The 20,374-nt window shown below is 36.0% G+C and overlaps 2 protein-coding genes and 2 pseudogenes across 4 annotated transcripts; 2 read left to right on the top strand and 2 right to left on the bottom strand.

The window, feature by feature from the left end:
- LOC123215442 lies at window positions 1–1,944 on the top strand (annotated as a pseudogene).
- A 117-nt stretch (window positions 1,945–2,061) lies between these two features.
- LOC123215436 (probable pre-mRNA-splicing factor ATP-dependent RNA helicase DEAH2) lies at window positions 2,062–5,969 on the bottom strand. 3 transcript variants are annotated; one of them, XM_044635522.1, is made up of 7 exons: window positions 5,619–5,965; window positions 4,901–5,103; window positions 3,694–4,778; window positions 3,156–3,281; window positions 2,822–3,060; window positions 2,530–2,648; window positions 2,062–2,370 (listed from the first exon to the last, which is right to left on the bottom strand). In XM_044635522.1, exons 1-7 carry the CDS (start codon window positions 5,901–5,903, stop codon window positions 2,253–2,255), a joined length of 2,175 nt encoding a protein of 724 aa, XP_044491457.1. In that variant the 5' UTR covers window positions 5,904–5,965; the 3' UTR covers window positions 2,062–2,252. The 3 variants fall into 3 exon arrangements, 1 of the variants encoding a protein (XP_044491457.1); XR_006502048.1 differs by lacking the exons at window positions 2,062–2,370; window positions 2,530–2,648 and having other exon boundaries at window positions 2,919–3,060; window positions 3,156–3,390; window positions 5,619–5,969; XR_006502049.1 differs by lacking the exons at window positions 2,062–2,370; window positions 2,530–2,648 and having other exon boundaries at window positions 2,919–3,060; window positions 3,156–3,384; window positions 5,619–5,968.
- Window positions 5,970–8,438: 2,469 nt separating this feature from the next.
- On the bottom strand, window positions 8,439–10,465 carry LOC123215438 (annotated as a pseudogene).
- An 8,240-nt stretch (window positions 10,466–18,705) lies between these two features.
- Window positions 18,706–20,358, top strand: LOC123215443 (pentatricopeptide repeat-containing protein At4g02750-like). Its single transcript, XM_044635532.1, has one exon. The coding sequence runs from the start codon at window positions 18,706–18,708 to the stop codon at window positions 20,269–20,271; it is 1,566 nt and encodes a 521-aa protein (XP_044491467.1). The 3' UTR covers window positions 20,272–20,358.
- The last annotated feature ends 16 nt before the right edge of the window (window positions 20,359–20,374 follow it).

The following is a 20,374-nucleotide window of genomic DNA, read 5'->3' as shown; positions in this document are numbered from 1 at the left end:
TGAGGGGCTTTGAATACATAAAAGGAGTCATTCTGGCTCATCGCCCCTTTGACATGGAAAGGGATTTGGTGACTGCCACATTGAAGAAAAGAAGAAACAAATTGCGCCAGAATTTTCAGGTTGAATATTGGCTCAACTTTTCATATTCTTAAAGAATGAATATAGAGTTGACAGATTAGCTATAACATTTTGCAGGTGGAAATCGATGAGCTCTATGGGAAACTGGCTGCTGGAAGACGTTGATGTCCGAGTCCAGTCGAGATAGTGCTGTGCAGGTTGGTTTCCATATTTCTTCAATAAGAGCTTTTAGTTTAAAAGAGGAAAAGAATGGTTATATGCTTTGGTTCAATCCACGCCATCCATCATTTTTCTACTACAACACATCAACCGCCAATCTCAAATCCAATTACCAAGTCAATAATTGGTCAGACCACCGCATTGCAAAGCGTTGTTTCATGGAACAAAACCATCACTAAATGCCGACAAAACAGCCAAATTATTAAAGCCCAAAAGCTATTCGATAAAATGCCGCTAAAAGACATTGTTTCATATAATACCATTTTGCCAGGCTTAAACCAGGCTAAAAACCCGGAAAAAGTTTGTCAACTTTTCTTAGAAATGGAAAGGGTTGGCTTGAAGCCCAACGAGTATACATTATCTATCATTTTTAGCGCGGTCTTGAACACGGAGCTAAAGCTTTTGGTGTCTCAAATTCATGCGCGTACTATTTGTTTGGCGCTTAATGCCAGCGTGTTTGTTGGGTCGGCATTGATGAAAGCTTATGCAGATGCGGGTGACGGCGTGGGATTAGGCAAAGTTTTTTAATGAAATTTTGAATAAAGATGTTTCTACATGGAATGCGTTGGTTTCGGGATACATGGAGTTAGGGCGAATGCACGAGGCTCAGAAAACTTTTGACACTATGCCAGATAAGGATGTTGTTTCTTGGACTACTTTGGTTAATGGGTACATTAGGAATAAGAGAATTAATAAAGCTCGGTCTATATTCAATAAGATTACTGAAAAGAATGTCATTTCATGGACTGTGATGATTAATAGGTATATGCAAAGTGAAAGATTTGTTGATGCATTGAAGCTGTTTGTCTTGATGATGAGATCGGATACAATGCCTAATAAATTTACGTATTCAAGTGTGTTGGATGCTTGTGCAGGATGTTGTTGTCTTCTTGTGGGACAGCAAGTTCATTCAAGCATTATGAAGTTTGGCATCCCAAAGGATGTGGTTTTGTCAACATCACTAGTTAATATGTACGCAAAATGTGGGGACATAGACGCAGCATTCTCTGTTTTTGAGTCGATGCAGAGAAAGAATTTGGCATCATGGAATTCAATGATAGGAGGTTATTGTAGGCATGGGCTTGGAAAAAGAGCATTGGAGGAGTTTGAGAGAATGATAAAAATGGGTGTTAAGCCAGATGAAGTTACATTTGTTAATATGCTATCTGCATGTGGACATGGAGGGTTGGTTGAAGAAGGTGAAAAACACTTTGATTCTATGGAGACAAAGTATGGAATCAAAGCTGAGGTAAAGCATTATGCTTGTATGGTTGACCTCTGTGGCAGAGCCGGTCAACTGGACAAAGCAGAGAAGTTGATAAAAGAAATGCCATTTGAGGGTGACGTGGTGATTTGGGGTTCATTGCTTGGAGGCTGTGGCCATCATTCAAATACAAAGCTCGGAGAGTTGGCTGCAGTGGCAATTTCCCGACTGAAAAAAGACCACCCTGCCCTGTATTCGACGCTGACCAAGATTCATGGTGAAAAGGGCGCACGGAGTACCGTTGTTACGTTGAGAAAAATACTGAACGAGAAACGTTTCCGCAAGCAAGAGGCAGGTAGTTGGGTCGAATCTCCTTTTCATGAAATGTGAAAGACTTGCCCTTCTCTCTTCAAATCAAAACAATTAAACTTAAGCATGTCCAATTTATTCTTTATATAAACACATTTTACAGCTGTATGTCTAGATTTCATCATCTAATCAGCATCAAGCTATTTCCACTAAAGGTAAATAGATCATTGATCCACACATGAGCAGAGTCATAACCAAATAATGAAAAACAATTAAACACCAATTATATCCCAGAAAACAAACTGAAGGACAGATCCTACAAATGAAGAGGCCAGTAAGATCTCCCAACTATAAGAAATGGTACACGGAATAAAACAAGTTCTTCTACCAGTCATATAATTAATATTGTCATACGGTTCTCAAAACATTACTATTCATACTATCATTTTCGGTTCTCCCACTCCTTCTCCCGCTTCCTGTAAAGCTTCTCAAGAACACGTTTGGCTTCACACTGGGGAAAGTTTGTAAGATCATAGTAGTGTGGTGCTACATCAATTAGCCTGTCAAAAAAGTTTTTGGTTATTAAATGGCATCATCAAAAAATATCACCAAACTCGATATATTTATAAAATTAGTTAAAGAATTTCAAATGAGGCATAAGATTTGGCAAAGTTGGATGATCAAGACAAGCGAAGGGCCAATAATAACACAAGACTCACCATTCACCTCTAACATCTGTAACTGTACGGACAAAATTCCGACTGGTAAGAACATATTCATTATAGATGACCCACTCCGGCTTGTGATCCAAGCAATTTGATGGATGTAAATGTACCAACTGAAAAGGGAAATATGGAATACAACTTTTTAGTACATTATTACCTTTTAAGGAAAAATTAAACATGTGATCAGTTTGAAAACAAAGATTAATAAAGAGAACAAACAAAAGGAACAAACTCTAAATGTGCAAAATTTATTAAATAATTAATGCGAAAAAAGAAAAACACACACTTGGTTATCTTTAACTGTCAAATAGTGTCCTCTGCGTTCCAAGTGAGCTACTTGCATAAAATATCCAGATAGCATAGCCTTTCTGATGTTGACATAGTAGTCCCGACTGTTAAAATCAGTGCTGCATAGCTTGAGGTTGAACCTTGCCATGATGCGAACCAGCTGTTGTCTAACATTATCAGCAGCCTTCAGTGCCCTGTGATTGATAAAATTTTCATAGCACCAAGACGGATCCTCATCTGCAACCCATTCACAAATAGCAAAGCAAAATTAGGATCTAATATACATATAATAAACTCATTAAGAAAAACAGAACAAATAAAAAAATACTCACTGTTTTGCTTGAAAGCATGATATACGTTTAAGAGCATCAGATGATCCCCATCGATGTGCCCAAACCTAGCTTTTGCTTCATCAGCAGCTTTCTGAGCCTCCCTAGGCCGGACAAAGCAATTGGGTACTAAAGAAAGAATATTTGGTTATCACAGAAGAGGCCCACGGTAGGTCAGCAGATGCATAGAGGCAAGACGACACCATTTGCTTCATGAGAGAATACTGAGAAACTGCAACTATCCGCATCAGCACTTACTTAGAATCCTATGGTGCATGCCAACCGGAGGCATGGATCCCAGACAAGACAAGTTGCTGATGACAACCTAACTAGACTCTCTGACATATTTAACTGCAATCATGTATATCTAAATATATATGAAAGCAGTTAAATATCTAACACTGTGCAGAGCAAGTGCCTGCACACATGCTGGACAGATAGGGATGCTTCCAAGAATGAAGCATCCCGGCAGCACCTCCTAGCTTCTTTAAGACCAGACTCAAGACAGATGCAAAATAAATAGAATGGAAAGCAACAATACCTGAAAGCATGGCAGAAATTGATAGAATTTCATTCGAGCAGTTGTATTTGGGACTCTCAACAAGCATCTTTGACATCTGTGGATCTAATGGAAATTCACTCATCTTTTCCCCCAGCTCTGTTAAGTTTCCATCATCATCAAGTGCTGCCAAGTAATTTAACACTTCTAATGCCCGCATCAGTGTCTCAGGAGCAGGGGGGTCCATAAAATCAAAATGCACCAGGTCATCTATGCCTAGTTTCTTCAAGGTAAGCACTGTATTTGCAAGGTTTGATCGCAATATTTCTGGATAGGTCTGTGGCTGAAGATCATTACTGAAACTTTTTTCAGTGTATAGACGAAAACATTTACCCGGCTGAGTTCTTCCAGCACGCCCAGTTCGCTGATGTGCACTTGCTTTTGATATTGGAGATACCAATAAGGACTCCACACGCACTCGTGGATTATAAACCTTTTGTTTAGCAAACCCTGGATCAATAACATATACTATTCCGTCTATGGTCAAAGAAGTTTCTGCGATGTTGGTAGAGACTACAATCTTCCTTCCAGGAGGGCCCCCTTCTTTGAGTGGAGGTGGAGCAGGCTCAAATATTTTCTGCTGCATAGCCGGAGGAAGAGTAGAATACAGAGGCACTGCCTTAACAGGGCCCACTTGGTCACCCAAATTAGCAATCTCCTTAGATATTTTGCGGCATGCATCTTCAATTTCTTCCTCTCCAGTTAGAAAAACAAGTATGTCCCCTGGAGGTTCACACATGTGTATCTGAACAACAGTTCGAATAGCTGCCTCCAGATAATCCCTCTCAGGTTCCTGAGTATAAAAAATTTCCACTGGATGAAGCCTACCAGGAACCTTCATGAGTGGTGCACCATTAAAATAACCCTGGAACTTTTCAGCCTCTAGAGTTGCACTCATGACAACTAGTTTCAGATCAGTTCTATTTTTCAATACTTCTTTCAAAAGACCAAACAGCACATCGGTGGCCAACGTCCTTTCATGAGCCTCATCAAGGATAATTACTTTGTATCGTTCTAAAAGTGGATCAGTCATTGCCTCTCTCAAAAGCATACCATCTGTTAGATACCTGCCGTGCAAAAAAGCACAAACATTAACAAATTTGTCACACCAGTAAAAGCACCCCTAAAAAACAAAAAGGTAAACAGCACCTCAGATACGTTAGGATTTGTGTGGGTACAGAAAACTTACTTCAAAACTGTTCTTGCACTACTGCAATCTTCAAAACGGATTCTATAACCAATCTCCTCTCCAATAGCTACATCCATTTCTTCTGCAACACGCCGAGAAACAGACATTGCAGCCACTCTACGAGGTTGGGTGCATGCAACCATCATCGTCCTACGCTTATCAGGGGTTTCCATATCAACAGCTTCCAATACAAACTGAGGAATCTGTAGTGCATAAACAATTCTAAATTAGCCACCCAAATTCAACTACATTTGATATTATTTCAGATATGTTCAAATCCACATGGATAGCTTCCAACACAGCACTTTGGAAATTTTGTAAAAGTATACCAAACTCTTTTTTTTTTTCCCCCTTTTGGCTTCTTAAAGCTCATGTATAAAAATGGAACCTAAAACATTAGCCAATGCATGAAATAACTAGTCAAGTGTATGTGTGTAATAAAAACAAAGATGTTTATCCCATATGCAGCTTCAGTAGACGGTTTTTCATCAAATATAGAAGTTACTATCATCTTAATCGACTACATACTTCACAGAAGATTATACAAAAACGTAGACTCACATGAACGGTACATCAAATAAATTAAATAACTTAGAAGTACCAAATCATAATCCGAAACATTAAGTGAAAGTAAAAGATAGCATTAGCTAAAATATTAGTTGTCCGAATTTTTCCGTGTCATTTTGTGGAAAAAAAAAAAAAAAACCCACAAACTAACCTGAGTAGTTTTCCCAGTACCAGTCTCACCGACCAATATCAGAACTTGACTGGCTTTCAAGACATGTAAAAATTCCTCCTTCTGATGCCAGACAAGCAAAGTTGCACGCTTATCCAGTATCTCATAATACCTCTGTGAGTAAGGCTTCCCGTTCCATAAATTAATAGAACTATTGTTGTCGTTCATCGTCGCTCCAGAACCGTTTGATTTGGCTAACTTGCCTGAGACCGATGTCTCGTCTACCACATCAAACAAGCTCACCTTCCCCTTCCTCTCCGTTCCCATCAAAACCTCACTGCACCAACTGTTTAGAACTCGAGTGAAGATATAATTTTATCGAATATCATGTAGCAGGACTTAAAAGAATGACGGAGAGAACTTTCCAGAATTACTAATTTGTCCCTGTTTTTATGGTTTAATATTGCTAGTGTTTTGCATGGTCCACCTTTTTTACTTTGGCCAAACGAGATGGGAAGGCATTAAATGCCTTAGAAACTTAGCTTGAAAGAAACCATTTTTATTGGCTGGAGCGGCGGCAAATTTTCTATAAATACCCCCTCCTCTCTCCTTATGAAATGTATACAATTCTTTGCTTTCTTCCTGCATCTACTTGCTTCTTTCTTCCTTCTACTGTGGCTTTAGCTTAATAGAATCATAATTTTTATTTGGCAAGTCCATCATTTTACCATTTATTTCATTATATTTATAACAGTTAGGACTTTTTTCAAGTATCAACCGACAGCCTCACAATGTCATGGGCTAATGGGCATTTTACTAGACTAGCCCAATTAAAAATTCTTTACATGGACCTTCTGGGAACCTTCAAATTGGGCCATATTATTGTACCATGTTATCCGGTTGGTTGATCAATGGACTGATCGGGTCACAGATTAAATCCAATAATTAAACTTTTTTTTTGTTATTTATGGTTTCATATGTATTACACATGATTCGTATTGTACTGTATGAAATAAATATCATATTATATTAATTTTAAATATATATTTTATAATACATATTATATCGTATTATACAATGCATTGTAACTATGACATGGTCAACAACAAACTTGGAGAGAATAACTCATAATCATAATCATAATCAAAAGTGTTTTTGGATGGTACCTTGGGTGGGAAAATGTAATTCACTCTTATGGTGATTCACATTCGGATGGATGGTCTTCAGGTTTCGACAAAGGGGCAATCTTTAGTAATTAATGAAGCACTGAAAGCGAGAAGTGGGCTGCAGAGTTGGCATGTCTGATCTTCAGCCACACTGGGACATACAATTATATTGTTAGGTAAGTGGCAATGAAAAGTTGCCATAAATCAGCTAGTCTCTTGACTGGAAGGACCCATAAACATGCAAATTTTGTTGTACATATGGGTGAGCTTGATTTGCATGGCATACCGAGCACCAACGCTTACATTCGAACAAAATCATCATCATAATTGAAAGTACATGCAAATTCCATGTCTAATAGCAGCAAGCGAGACAACCACATATATTATATTAGGTGCAAATAAAATTCCTTATGAGGATCATGCAAAATCATGAACCTGTGTATTATGTATTTAAGCCTAACATACATATGTCGTCTACAAATTAACTTACCATTTTCTGACTAGTTGGCACAAAGTTATGAAGTTTGTTCAAGGTCAAACTTCTGCCAAAAGGGTAGCTAATAAAAGTCGATATAGGGATTGCACCATCCTAGTTTCTGTTCAAACAGTATCTAATCCATACCCAGAAATACACCATGGAGCACGTTTAGCTAATTTTTGGAATATGGGAAAGGTGCCAGATTAAAATGTTTAAAGAATCATGAGCCTGCAAACTGCAAAGTCTGGTTATAAGTTTGCCTTTGGCGACATAATCAGAAACAATAACTATTATAGAACCGAAGAGATAAACATTTACTTAATCGGAACATGGTTAATTTGGCGACTTATCAAAATATATATTAAAGTCAATTAAGATGGCTGATAATTTGACTTTGTTAAATACCCAACGAACGACTGCATGCTATGAACTTGAAACGCTTTTAGTTTCTACGAAGTGGAGTTGCTTGCTCCTTAATTTCCGAGGAACCTCTATCATCTATCTAGCGAATTAAGTATGGCCTCATTTAATAAGTGGTTGTTGATTGTTGATTATTACTTAATTTATATGAAGAGAGACATTCTTAAATTATATATCAATCGATTTCTTAATCTGTGATTATGATAAACTGTTGATATAGAATATGACGAATTAAAACAAATTCAATCGAGAACAATAAATTTAGTATACATAATTCATACATGACTTATTAGAAATAGATAATAAGTAAATAAATAATGAGATTCAAAATATGTTACGGAGTGTTTGGTTCAAGTTATTGAAGATTATCTTGGTAATCTATCTTTTATTCCTTTGTTTGGTTTATCAGTAATAAAATATTACAGTAATTTTCTATTACTAATGCTGACGTGACAGGTAACATAAGTGATAATCTGATTATCACATTCATCTTAGGTATTTAAAGATTATCAAGACAATCTTGATTTTATTATAATTATATTATTATTTATTAATTTTTTAAAATAAAAATAAATTTATTTTTAATTAATATGATAAATAATATAAAAAATATTTAAAATTAATTATATTCAAAGACATTTAAGTAAAATAATTTACTAGTAATTTTTTATTACCTTTAACCAAAAACAATAATTATTTATACCTATCAAATTTTATCAAATACAGTAATCACTTATACCAAGTAATATTTTAAGTAATCTATCTTTAAAATAATCTTTTTATTTTGATAATAAAACATTACCCAAATCAAACGTCCCTATAAGTTTTCAACTGGGAATCACATATTACAGAAGAAAAATGTATCATGTTGTTTATGCCTAATTACCTAAAAGAAACAAAGGGGTAAAATGAAGACCATGTATACGATAGTTGAGATTTGATACAAGTCACATTACAACATGGCTGGGTGAGTAATTTAGCACGGCACGCTATGGACTTAGGGTTTTTTACTCGTGCAAGCTATCCCATCGTTGCCTGCCAAAATTTGGTACTTATCTCTCCTCGTAAGCTTGGTAGGTTCAAAGCCTAATGCATTGGCTAGCTCACTTTGTACATGGTTGGCCACATCGAATCTTGATTTTTCATCATTGACAGACTTGGAAATCCCGGATACACAATCAAGAAACCGGATGGTGTAACTTGGTGATGGGTTCAAGATAAAGAAAAGAGGATCAAGGCACTTAAGCCCACTTGCAGTTGTTCCATAAAACATTGTAACATGACTGTTACAAGCCACAGGAACTATGTTATCACTCATCTCTGCAAACAATGGACTAAATCTTAAGAGATATGGTTCTCTGCATGTGGTTCCTTCTGGGAAAACCACTAGGTCCCCTTGTTTTAATAGCCTTTCCATAATTTTTGCATCTTGATCCCGTTTCTTGTTAGTCGGACAGTTTTGATCGGTGCTAAGATCTCTGACAGTCTGCTCAGACTGTATGTGACTGCTGTAAAATTTTTCTTCAATGTAAAAGATAGATATAAAGGGTCTAGTAATGTTCTATGATTGCAAACATAAAGGAGATGCCTTGAGTTGGTGTTGGGCAATGAGTGGGAAGTATTCGGCTGGTATACGGAAAGGGACAACCCTGAAAAGCCTAATGTGGGGATGGAAATATTAAACGGAAGAGTTAAGGTAACAAGAGCCCTGAAGATAGCAAGAACAATACCAAATGGAACCCACATAAACATGGCGACCGTAGCCAAAGAGGTTGGTCTAAAAGCCAGTCTACCATCATGGAAAATAAGCGGTTTTGGGTATTTATCTCTCGGTAGCTGTTGCCAGCTCCTCTTGTCGGTTCTTCTCACTGCGTAAATATCCTGGTACAACAAATGTTAAAACAAAAGCATCAGAAAGTAGATTCTTAAAAGTAGTTGGCACAAAAAACAATTCTTCGTTGTCGTTTTGTAAAAGTAAAGTTTTCAATAAGATAAGGACCTTGTTGACTTGTTGACTTCATGTACGGAAACAAGTGGATAAATTTCCGAAAAGATAGATAAAAAGGTACTCACCTTACACTGAACGAACAACTTCTGTTCATCAAGGGATTTGTTGAAGCAAGTAACGCCGATAACATCACTGTTGTTCTCCTGCCCTAATATTTCCTTTAAAACAAGCTTGTCTTTCTTTCTTTCTTCCATAAGTCCAACAAAGTACCCACACAGGACCTTTAGCTCTCGTCCAACTACGACATCAATCTCCAAATAATCTCTCAAGAAACTGTCAATCATTACTGTAGGTATATTACTAAAGCCCACCTTTTTGCCTCCTCTTTTCACCACCTCAAAGATTTCCAACCCAACATTATCCAAGAAGAACTTTGGCAGAACGGCCTTTCCAACTCTGAAGCTGTCTTGTTTAATCCCAAAGAAACAGATCATCACCATTATCTTCAAGCCCATCTCTTCACCAACTAAACAAATAAATGGATATGAAGCGAGTAGAAAAGAAGCCCGGAAAAGACCTCCAGCTTCACAGGCCACGAGCATAAAATAAGGGAACAATGAAGAGGATTTCAATAAAGCTCCTTCGACATTGAAGATCAAAGTTTGATTCGACAGGTCTGATCTGTGAGCAAGGGAATTGTACCTTCGAAATTTGCTGTAGTTATTGCTCACAGTTCTGTGGAGACCCTTTGAGTTCCTAAATTGTTTGAAGAGAATTCTATAGAAAAACAAGAAGAGGGTTTCGAAAAAAGAAAACTTAAAGGACATTTTAGCCTCGCAATTTCCAGTACGACTTCCGGTAGAAAGAATGATACACGAACAATTAGAACCTTTGCCTTTTTTATACACAATTGATCCAAGAATGCCCTTATATTTCATTGTAATTACAGGCATGCCCGGTTTCTTAATCCCATATCCCTCGTTCGGTGGCGGCTTGATATGAACACCGTGCATGTAATTTCAACACGTTTACTAAATTTCAACTTTTTCATTGTGAAATGAGTGCTAAAGTTTGACTTTGTCAAATAACGTCAACTAGGAGATAGAAGTTGAAGCTTTACATGTGGTTTATCATTAGTGCCAATGAAAGAGCAACGCTCCTACAATTAATTGGATCAGTTGTCCATATCGGCAATTTGGCTCAAGAACTTACCAAAACCAAAAAAAAAAAAAAAAAAATTGGCTCTAGAGGATATCGATTAGAGTTTTTTTATTTCATGTATAACTACGAGAAAGCGAAGATAATAAAAATTATTAATAAAAATAAATAATAGGCCAAGTACTATTTTTCATCTAAGTTTTAGTCTAATATCAAAAATACACTTGCAACAGTTTAAAAACTCAAGCATTTACTTATGAACTAATTTCTGTTAGAATTTTCAGTTAAAGACAAGAGTGAAATTATCATTTTATCACTAAACTTTAAAAATTTATATCATTTTATCCCCTTAGTTTAGAAAACTAATAATTTTCCTTAAAATTAAGTTTCAAAAAATTTACTTTTTCCCCCATTTATAGGTTTCATATTTGGTGGCTTAGAAAATCTCATTATTAATCTTCTCTAGCAAAGGACAACCCTTCGTCATCTAAATTTAAACAACAAAAAGTTATCTAAATCAGAAAGACGCAACAAAGAAAGATGTGAGAAGTGTCATCTAGATGACACAAGTTGTCCTTTGTTTTGTCTTCTAGATCCGAATGATGAATATCATCTATCATAGGGTGGGTGGCCGTCCTTAGTGGTCGGATATAGAAGATGGGTAAAAAGTGACAATCGTCGACCCAAATAGTGGTAGTCGAAGAAGGGAAACAAACTCTAAGAATAAAATGTTAATTTTTCAAACTTCGAAAATGAAATGAAGTGTTAGCTTTTAAAATTTACGGAAAAATGATACTAATTTTTAAGGTTTTAGTGTTTTGTAGTAAAATAACGATTTTACTTTTATCTATAAAAAGTTAGTCTATAGATAGGTATTTAGGTTTTTGAACTATTACGAATGTATTTTTAAAATTTAGCTAAAACTTAAGTGGAAAATAGTCCTTTTGGCCTACATAATAAGTAAGTTAAGAAGATAAATTATTTAATTAATTGTATTTATGAGATTTAAATGAGAAAAAATTTATATTTCTAAAAGCATCCATGTTCTGTTGCCATTATGGCTGAAACCTAATCTTGCGCAACGGCTGGCATAGTCCGGCGCTGGCCACTACTGCGCACTGCCACCTTAGCTCAAATTACAAATGGGGTAAATACAAAATACACGTGAAATGAAACTTTTGATGTGAAATTGATAATCATAATGTCCACTTGAATGTAATTTACGTTGTCAACTTGCTCGTTAATTAGAAGAGACTGATAGCGGGAACCAGGGGGTGGTGGGCTTGGCATGCTTTCTGATAAATTAATGGCCAATTTGTGAAGATATTCGTCTCTGTAACTAGCAGAATATGCCTGGTCATCAGTTTTCAGATTTCTGAAAAAGTGCCCGAATCACAAGTAATTTGAGTGAATGATGGAGATTTGGAATTGAATTTCCAACCTAGCCATCCTAGTCCCACTAAAATTATTAATGCTTGATGGGAATGGAATTAATACATGAAGCAGCCCCTCAAAGAAAATTATATGTATCTGTATTGATATATTAAAAACATGTGCATTAGCCGTTAGATGAAAGATCTAAGGGTTGACACTGAAGACGAGCTTCCTAAGGAATTCCCATTCAACGTATCATGTTAAATGAAGTTGTTGCACAACAGTTTAGAGAGACTAAAACCGCCAATGAACAAGCATTCATACTATACCTTGGTTGATTCCTAATGGAGTTGTAATTTGATTAATCAACGGAACAAAAAGACTGCTAGTGTCGGTTGAGCTAACAAGGGAGGTCCATAAATGATGAAAGCTGCACCGAGAGGAGGAAGGATGCTTCTGGGTTCAAGAGAAAGGAGACGATAACTCTTGACTTGGACTCCAGTATTAATGTTTTGACGCTTTCGTTAAGAAAGAGTCCTAGGAATGGTATTTGACCATTTCCTTGCAAAAATAAAGCTACTGTACGCTTTGCACGGTTGCGAGAGTTCCTATTATGCAAAACAACGATTAAAGTCGGACAAGGAGAATGATTAGTGTTATAGGTATAAATTTTGCATAGAAGACTTCAATTGCTGAAGGCTCCCAAGATAGCAGCATCCACGACTATATTTGCCACATTTTACGGCGACTTCAATTGCTACAATTATTCAATAATTCATATATTTTGCTAATTGTGAAAAGTATGTATAACATGAAATTGAGTATATAAAACATATGTAATTAGACATAATTTTTTTAAGTTATTACATAAAACTAGAATTCCAATCGAATCGATTGGTCCAAGTGGTCCAACCGGTTCAATCGAAACCAGTGCTCAAAACGGTTTTTACTCCGATCTGGTTCTAAAAACCTTGATTCGAAGTATATATACACGAAAACATACTCAGAAAACTCTTAAAAAGGAGAAACTCAAATTAGAGATTTACATAATTCGATTTAAATCATAAAATAAGATTGAATCATTTAAAAATTATGATTTTGTTTAATTTGATTTATAAAATGACGTGATTTGTGTTGATAAATTTTTGAAAAACAATTTTCAGTTTGGAGTGCGGTTTAAGTGATTTTCAAACTGAACTAAAATCATAAACTGTATTTTTTAAAAATATATATAAAAAACTATATTTAATAAAATTTTTGAACAAGCAATTAAATGTATAACTTGTTTGCTTCATATTTATTTTGTCATTTTTTTAACATATATATTGTATATATATTTCATATTTATTTTATATGTTATATTATGTTCTTGAAAATTATAATTCAATTAATTTTGTCAATTAATATATATTTAAAAATGAATTATTTTAATATGTTCAAACAATGCTCTAAACATAACTAAATCGTATATTTTCAGTATAGTTTAATTTGGTTTGGTTTGGAGATTTTCAAAACTGTTTTTATTAGTTTGGTTTGAAAAAACTCTCAAACTGTACCAAATTGAACCGTATATATCCTTAACTCAAATAATTAATTTAGCTGACCATACTTTTAAATACAATAAAACTATACATATTTATGTTAAATACATAAATAGATACATATTTGATATATATCATTATATGATTAAATAATTTTAAATTAAAGATAAAATAATCTTTAATTATATAATAATATATATAAATATATATATCTATCTATATATAATAATAATAATATATATATATAAATAATATATATATATAATATATATATATATATATATATATATATATATATATATATATATATATATATATATATATATATATATATAGTATTATAATGGCCAAACGACTATTTCCCACCCAAGGTTTGATGTTTTCTCAAGTTTTCACCCTTTAACTATGGAAACACCAAACACCAACCCATGATCGATTAGATTTAACAAAACCCTAACGGTGATAAGGGTAAAATCGTTATTTTTGCTATAATATTAAAAATAAACTAAAATAGAATCTAATTTTGCCCCCCTAAACTTTAAAAATTAAAATTTTCTCCTAGCCTAAGTTTTAAAAAATGGCAGTTTCACCCTAGAGTTTGGTTTTGAAATCTTCGGCGACCGTTCCGACTCCATTGTCGATGGCCTCTCCCTTCCAAAGCAGCTTCTCTTTTCGGCGAATGTTTTCCTCCCATTTGGAGGCTCGATCGGCCTTGTCTTCGCTTTGAAAGACGAAGTTCTTCGTCTCCCCAGACGAAGACGAAGCCGTCATCTTCGTCTGGGAAGACGATCGTCTTCCCAGATGAAGACGACTCTTCGTCTGGGGAGATGAAGAACTTCGTCTTCCCCGACGAAGTTCTTTGTCTCCCAAGGCGTCTCCGACGCCGATCGAGCCTCCAAATGGGAGGAAAGCATTCACCAGAAGGAGAGGCTGCTTCGGGAGGGAGAGGTCGTCGGCAATAGAGCCGAAACCGTCGTCGGAGATTTCAAAATCAAACCCTATGGTGAAACTGCCATTTTTTAAAACTTAGGCTGGGAAAAAATTTTAGTTTTTAAAGTTTAGGGGGGCAAAAAGAGATAAAATTTTCAGGCGTTAGGGTTTTGTTAAATCTAACCGGCTATGGGTGAGTATTTGGTATTTTCATAGTTAAAGGGGGGACTTTTAAGAAAACATCAAACCTTGGGTGGGAAATAGTTGTTTGGCCTATTATAATCTCCTAACCGAGGTGCGGCCATGTGTTTGTGTTGTGTAATGGTACAACAGAAATAGCAACAAGAATTGAGCAAGGAGATAAGGTATTATGGTGATTGGGCCCCAAATGCTCGCTGGCTTTATTTATTATAAAGAAAATTGCTTCCAAGAAGGGTAGAGATCAGCTGCTCTGTTGCAAAAAGATGGGCATACTGTCCATTCATAATCTTGGAGATGGGCTGTTGGGGATGTTACTAAAATGGAATGATGATTATCATGGACCTTTCAAAAGGAGACTACGAGTTCAACTACATATATTATTGTTGTTGATATGAAGCAAAATTAATGCTCAATGTTCCAAAAGGTCATGCATGCCTGAACGATAATTAACATCAAATCAAATGCGTGAACAGAAGAGTTTGTGATGGGAGTTTAATTTGATCCCGTTGACAATAAATGCACCAACAGGAGATGTAGTCTGTATTGCTGGATGGGATTCTGGATCTTACCATTTCAAGCATTATTTCAGGCGACTGAAAAGACTGTGATAGACTGAGTGCTGCTCGTAGTGGTGTTGTAATGAAAGCGTTGGCAGTGATAAAGCAAGTGATCCATGAGAAAACATATGATAGATTATACATTTACCTTATCTAGCACGGAAATGAAAATACAAAATCGTAAAAACACAAAAATAGAAATGTGAAAATTTATTTTTAAAAAAATAATAAAAATGTGAGAAAACTTGTAAATATAAAAAATATAAGAGTTCTTTTTATAAATACTAATTTTTTATAGTAAAAATACATAATCTTATATATTATAAAAATAAATAATAAAAAAAAATAAAAAGAAAAAATACTATAAAAATAAAATCATAAAACATATTATAAATTGTTTTTGCATAAACATGTATAAATATTTAAAAAATAAATAATAATATACATCAACCTATATAATATACCGGAGAGAAGATAAGTAACATATTTGAGAATAGAGAGTAGATGAATTTAGCATGAGATTTACAGTTGCTTTAGGTTTAAAAATATAAAAGATGTGTGTTTAATCAATTTTACGATTTTTCTTTTAAAATAAACGTGCTTTTGAAACACCTCCGAAACATTTCATACAAATTTCAGAAAGTTTTGAAAACAAAAACGTATTCGAAACATGGAAACGCACCCGGTTGTAAGTTTTCGTACTTCCTAGCATTTACCTGACGCTATGATGCCCAGAATTCTAGTCTATGAACCTGCAAACCAGGAAAACTGTCAACATAATTTGTAAGCAAATAGTCTGTTCATTAACATTTGCTATTTATTTTTCTTTGTCGAAAAAGGAGCCGTCCGTTTACCTGGTGAAAGTCCGCAGTGGATCCCAGGAATCTAAACATTTGCTGAGCTTCAGAAAGGAAGTTCTCAGACAATTTAGATTTTATGAGTTGAATCCTAAATCATTGTTGCCATGTGGCTTTGAACTTTTGCCGCATGTTGACCGCCTGGACTAGTTTCCAATATCAAATTGCGCCAAGAGGGTCCATGGACCATAGCCCAAAACCTGATTCTACTTTCGTGATTTTGTTTTGGACCACTTTATCGGTTTGATTAAGCTATAACTAGAACCCCAGACAGACTTCCATTAACTTCTGTAATGTTTAGCTCTGTATCATGCCCTCACGATAGCGTGGTGAGGAAATTTACTTCATTAAAGATACTAAATGTGATGCTCACAAAAATCCTGTAATCAAATGCAAAAGAATTTTACAGGAAGAAGGGAATACAAACAAAATGCAGGAAGACCCATCAAGCGCCCTGAATAAGCAAATCATATGATCAGTTCACCCACATTATAACACTACAAATTAATTCTTCGTACAAACAAAATTTCTGTTAGAATTAGAGGCAATTATACAAAAGGTAAACATAAGCAGAAATCTACTGAAGATTAGTGATCTATACATACAACAATCGGAGTGGTTAGTTGCAGATTCAACAATCAGAGTGACTTGCCTGATTACTTGAAAATTGCATTTGTCTAAATGATTTATTTTACCAGGTTAAAGCAAGGTTAGGTGGTCGCCTTCGATTGGTAGTATGCGGCGGGGCACCTTTGAGCACTGAAGTGGAAGAATTCTTACGGGTTACTTGCTGTGCCTTTCTAGTCCAAGGCTATGGTAAAGATCTCTACCTGTAGCGGCAAGAATTTAACCACGAGCCATCTAGGACATAAAGTTCTTTATAGTGTGAGGGTTGATCCCATTTAAAATTTTCTTTCACACCTAATATGCATTGTGGCTTCTCCAGGATTGACGGAAACTTGTGGGCCAGTTACTCTTGGATACCCAGATGAGATGTGCATGGTTGGTGCTGCCGTTACAGTGGCCGTATACAATGAGCTACGCCTGGAGGGAGTCCCAGATATGGGCTACCATCCTCTAGCTGATCCTCCTACTGGTGAGATATGCGTGAGAGGCAAGACTCTTTTTACCGGGTATTATAAAAATGCTGAACTAACTAGAGAAGCTATTAAAGATGGGTGGTTTCATACAGGTTGATCACTTACATTTCTCGTTAAACAGAATTCCTCACAGTTGGTTTTATTCTATCGCAATTTTTTTGTCTGGTATTCTCAGGGGACATAGGTCAGATACATCCTAATGGAGTTGTTAAGATTATTGACAGGAAAAAGAATCTTATAAACCGATCCCAAGGAGAGAATGTGGCCCTTGAATATCTGGAGAATGTCTACAGCATAGCTCCTATTGTTGAAAATGTAATCAGTGCTTCCTATTAGTTTAAAATACTGTATCCTGGCTATTACTTTTCTCTTGGTAGTTCAATCATGTTTTTTTTCATATTTTTCTGTAAGATTTGGGTCCACGGGGACAGCTTCAAGTCCATGTTAGTAGCAGTAGTTGTGCCACATGAAGAAAGCACCAAAAAATGGGCATACTCAAAGGGGCATACGGGTTCATTCTCGCAACTTTGTTCCCTTGATCAGCTACACGATTATGTCCTCTCAGAGCTACACTCTGTAGCCGATAAAAAGAAGGTAATGTTTTGGGTCTTTCTAAACATATCGGCTATTCTTCAGTCCGGCTAAGAGGTTTTATGTCGTTGCTCTTTTCTCATTTTTTTGGTAAATTTCCAGCTGAGGGGCTTTGAATACATAAAAGGAGTCATTCTGGATCATCGCCCCTTTGACATGGAAAGGGATTTGGTGACTGCCACATTGAAGAAAAGAAGAAACAAATTGCGCCAGAATTTTCAGGTTGAATATTGGCTCAACTTTTCATATTCTTAAAGAATGAATATAGAGTTGACAGATTACCTATAACATTTTGCAGGCGGAAATTGATGAGCTCTATGGGAAACTGGCTGCTGGAAGACGTTGATGAATAATGCTAAGCGCTAATGTCCGAGTCCAGTCGAGATAGTGCTGTGCAGGGGGTTGGTTTCCATATCTCCTCAATAAGAGCTTTTAGTTTAAAAGAGGAAAAGAATGGTTATATGTAAGATATTTCGCTGCACAAACCTAGACGTGCTCAAATATATTGTCCTAGTGGTAACTATGAATAAAATTTTCACTACAAAAACCTGATATTATATAAGTTTATGAGAAAGTAAAATGCAGTTGAAACACTTGTCAGGGCAAGCTACTCCACTCAACTCTAAAGGAACGAGTGATTTTATTTGTATCAAAATTATTTCTTTGAATTAAATCAATCATACTAAACAGATAAAACTTTATATATAGTATCTTATTTCAACCATTGTACGAGAGATGATTTCAATCATTTCTCTGAGAATCTTTCTTTGTCATTTAAATTATCTCTTGAGCATCCCCATCAAAGAAAATGCGTTGGTTCAATCCCCGCCATCCATCATTTTTCTACTACAGCACATCAACCGCCAATCTCAAATCCAATTACCAAGTCAATACTAATGGACTAATTGGTCAGACCACCGCATTGCAAAGCGTTGTTTCATGGAACAAAACCATCACTAAATGCCGACAAAACAGCCAAATTATTAAAGCCCAAAAGCTATTCGATAAAATGCCGCTAAAAGACATTGTTTCATATAATACCATTTTGTCAGGCTTAAACCAGGCTAAAAACCCGGAAAAAGTTTGTCAACTTTTCTTAGAAATGGAAAGGGTTGGCTTGAAGCCTAACGAGTATACATTGTCTATCATTCTTAGCGCGGTCTTGAACACGGAGCTAAAGCTTTTGGTGCCTCAAATTCATGCGCGTACTATTTGTTTGGCGCATAATGCAAGCGTGTTTGTTGGGTCGGCATTGATGAAAGCTTATGCAAATGCGGGTGACGGCGTGGGATTAAGCAAAGTTTTTAATGAAATTTTGAATAAAGATGTTTCTTCGTGGAATGCGTTGGTTTCGGGATACATGGAGTTAGGGCGAATGCACGAGGCGCAGAAAACTTTCGACACTATGCCAGATAAGGATGTTGTTTCTTGGACTACTTTGGTTAATGGGTACATTAGGAATAAGAGAATTAATAAAGCTCGGTCTATATTCAATAAGATTACTGAAAAGAATGTCATTTCATGGACTGTGATGATTAGTGGGTATGTGCAAAATGAAAGATTTGTTGATGCATTGAAGCTGTTTGTCTTGATGATGAAATCGGATACAATGCCTAATAAATTTACGTATTCAAGTGTGTTGGTTGCTTGTGCAGGATGTTGTTGTCTTCTTGTGGGACAGCGAGTTCATTCAAGGATTATAAAGTTTGGCATCCCAAAGGATGTGGTTTTGTCAACATCACTAGTTGATATGTATGCAAAATGTGGGGACATAGACGCAGCATTCTCTGTTTTTGAGTCGATGCAGAGGAAGAATTTGGCATCATGGAATTCAATGATAGGAGGTTATGGTAGGCATGGGCTTGGAAAAAGAGCATTGGCGGAGTTTGAGAGAATGATAAAAATGGGTGTTAAGCCAGATGAAGTTACATTTGTTAATGTGCTATCTGCATGTGGACATGGAGGGTTGGTTGAAGAAGGTGAAAAACGCTTTGATTCTATGGAGACAAAGTATGGAATCAAAGCTGAGGTAGAGCATTATGCTTGTATGGTGGACCTCTATGGCAGAGCCGGTCAACTGGACAAAGCAGAGAAGTTGATAAAAGAAATGCCATTTGAGGGTGACGTGGTGATTTGGGGTGCATTGCTTGGAGGCTGTGGCCTTCATTCAAATACAAAGCTCGGAGAGTTGGCTGCAGAGGCAATTTCCCGACTGAAAAAAGACCACCCTGCCCTGTATTCGACGCTGACCAAGATTCATGGTGAAAAGGGCGCACGGAGTACTGTTGTTACGTTGAGAAAAATACTGAACGAGAAACGTTTCCGCAAGCAAGAGGCATGTAGTTGGGTCGAATCTCCTTTTCATGAAATGTGAAAGACTTGCCCTTCTCTCTTCAAATCAAAACAATTAAACTTAAGCATGTCCAATTTATTCTTTATATAAACATATTTTACAGCTGTATGTCTAGATTTCATCA

This window comes from Mangifera indica, chromosome 5 (genome assembly GCF_011075055.1).
Source record: "Mangifera indica cultivar Alphonso chromosome 5, CATAS_Mindica_2.1, whole genome shotgun sequence".
Taxonomy (NCBI): domain Eukaryota; kingdom Viridiplantae; phylum Streptophyta; class Magnoliopsida; order Sapindales; family Anacardiaceae; genus Mangifera; species Mangifera indica.
Note: the sequence above shows the minus strand (reverse complement) of the source record. Positions and strands in the feature narration are given on the sequence as shown.

Bases quoted from the DNA above. Each gene is read 5' to 3' on its own strand.
- LOC123215443 (XM_044635532.1), top strand. From the start codon at position 18,706: ATGCGTTGGTTCAATCCCCGCCATCCATCATTTTTCTACTACAGCACA.
- LOC123215436 (XM_044635522.1), bottom strand. From the start codon at position 5,903: ATGGGAACGGAGAGGAAGGGGAAGGTGAGCTTGTTTGATGTGGTAGAC. The intron at 5,104-5,618 runs GTTAGTTTGTGG...TATGCACTACAG, and splicing joins GTACTGGGAAAACTACTCAG to ATTCCTCAGTTTGTATTGGA. The intron at 2,649-2,821 runs GTGTGTGTTTTT...TTCCCTTTTCAG, and splicing joins TGACAGTTAAAGATAACCAA to TTGGTACATTTACATCCATC.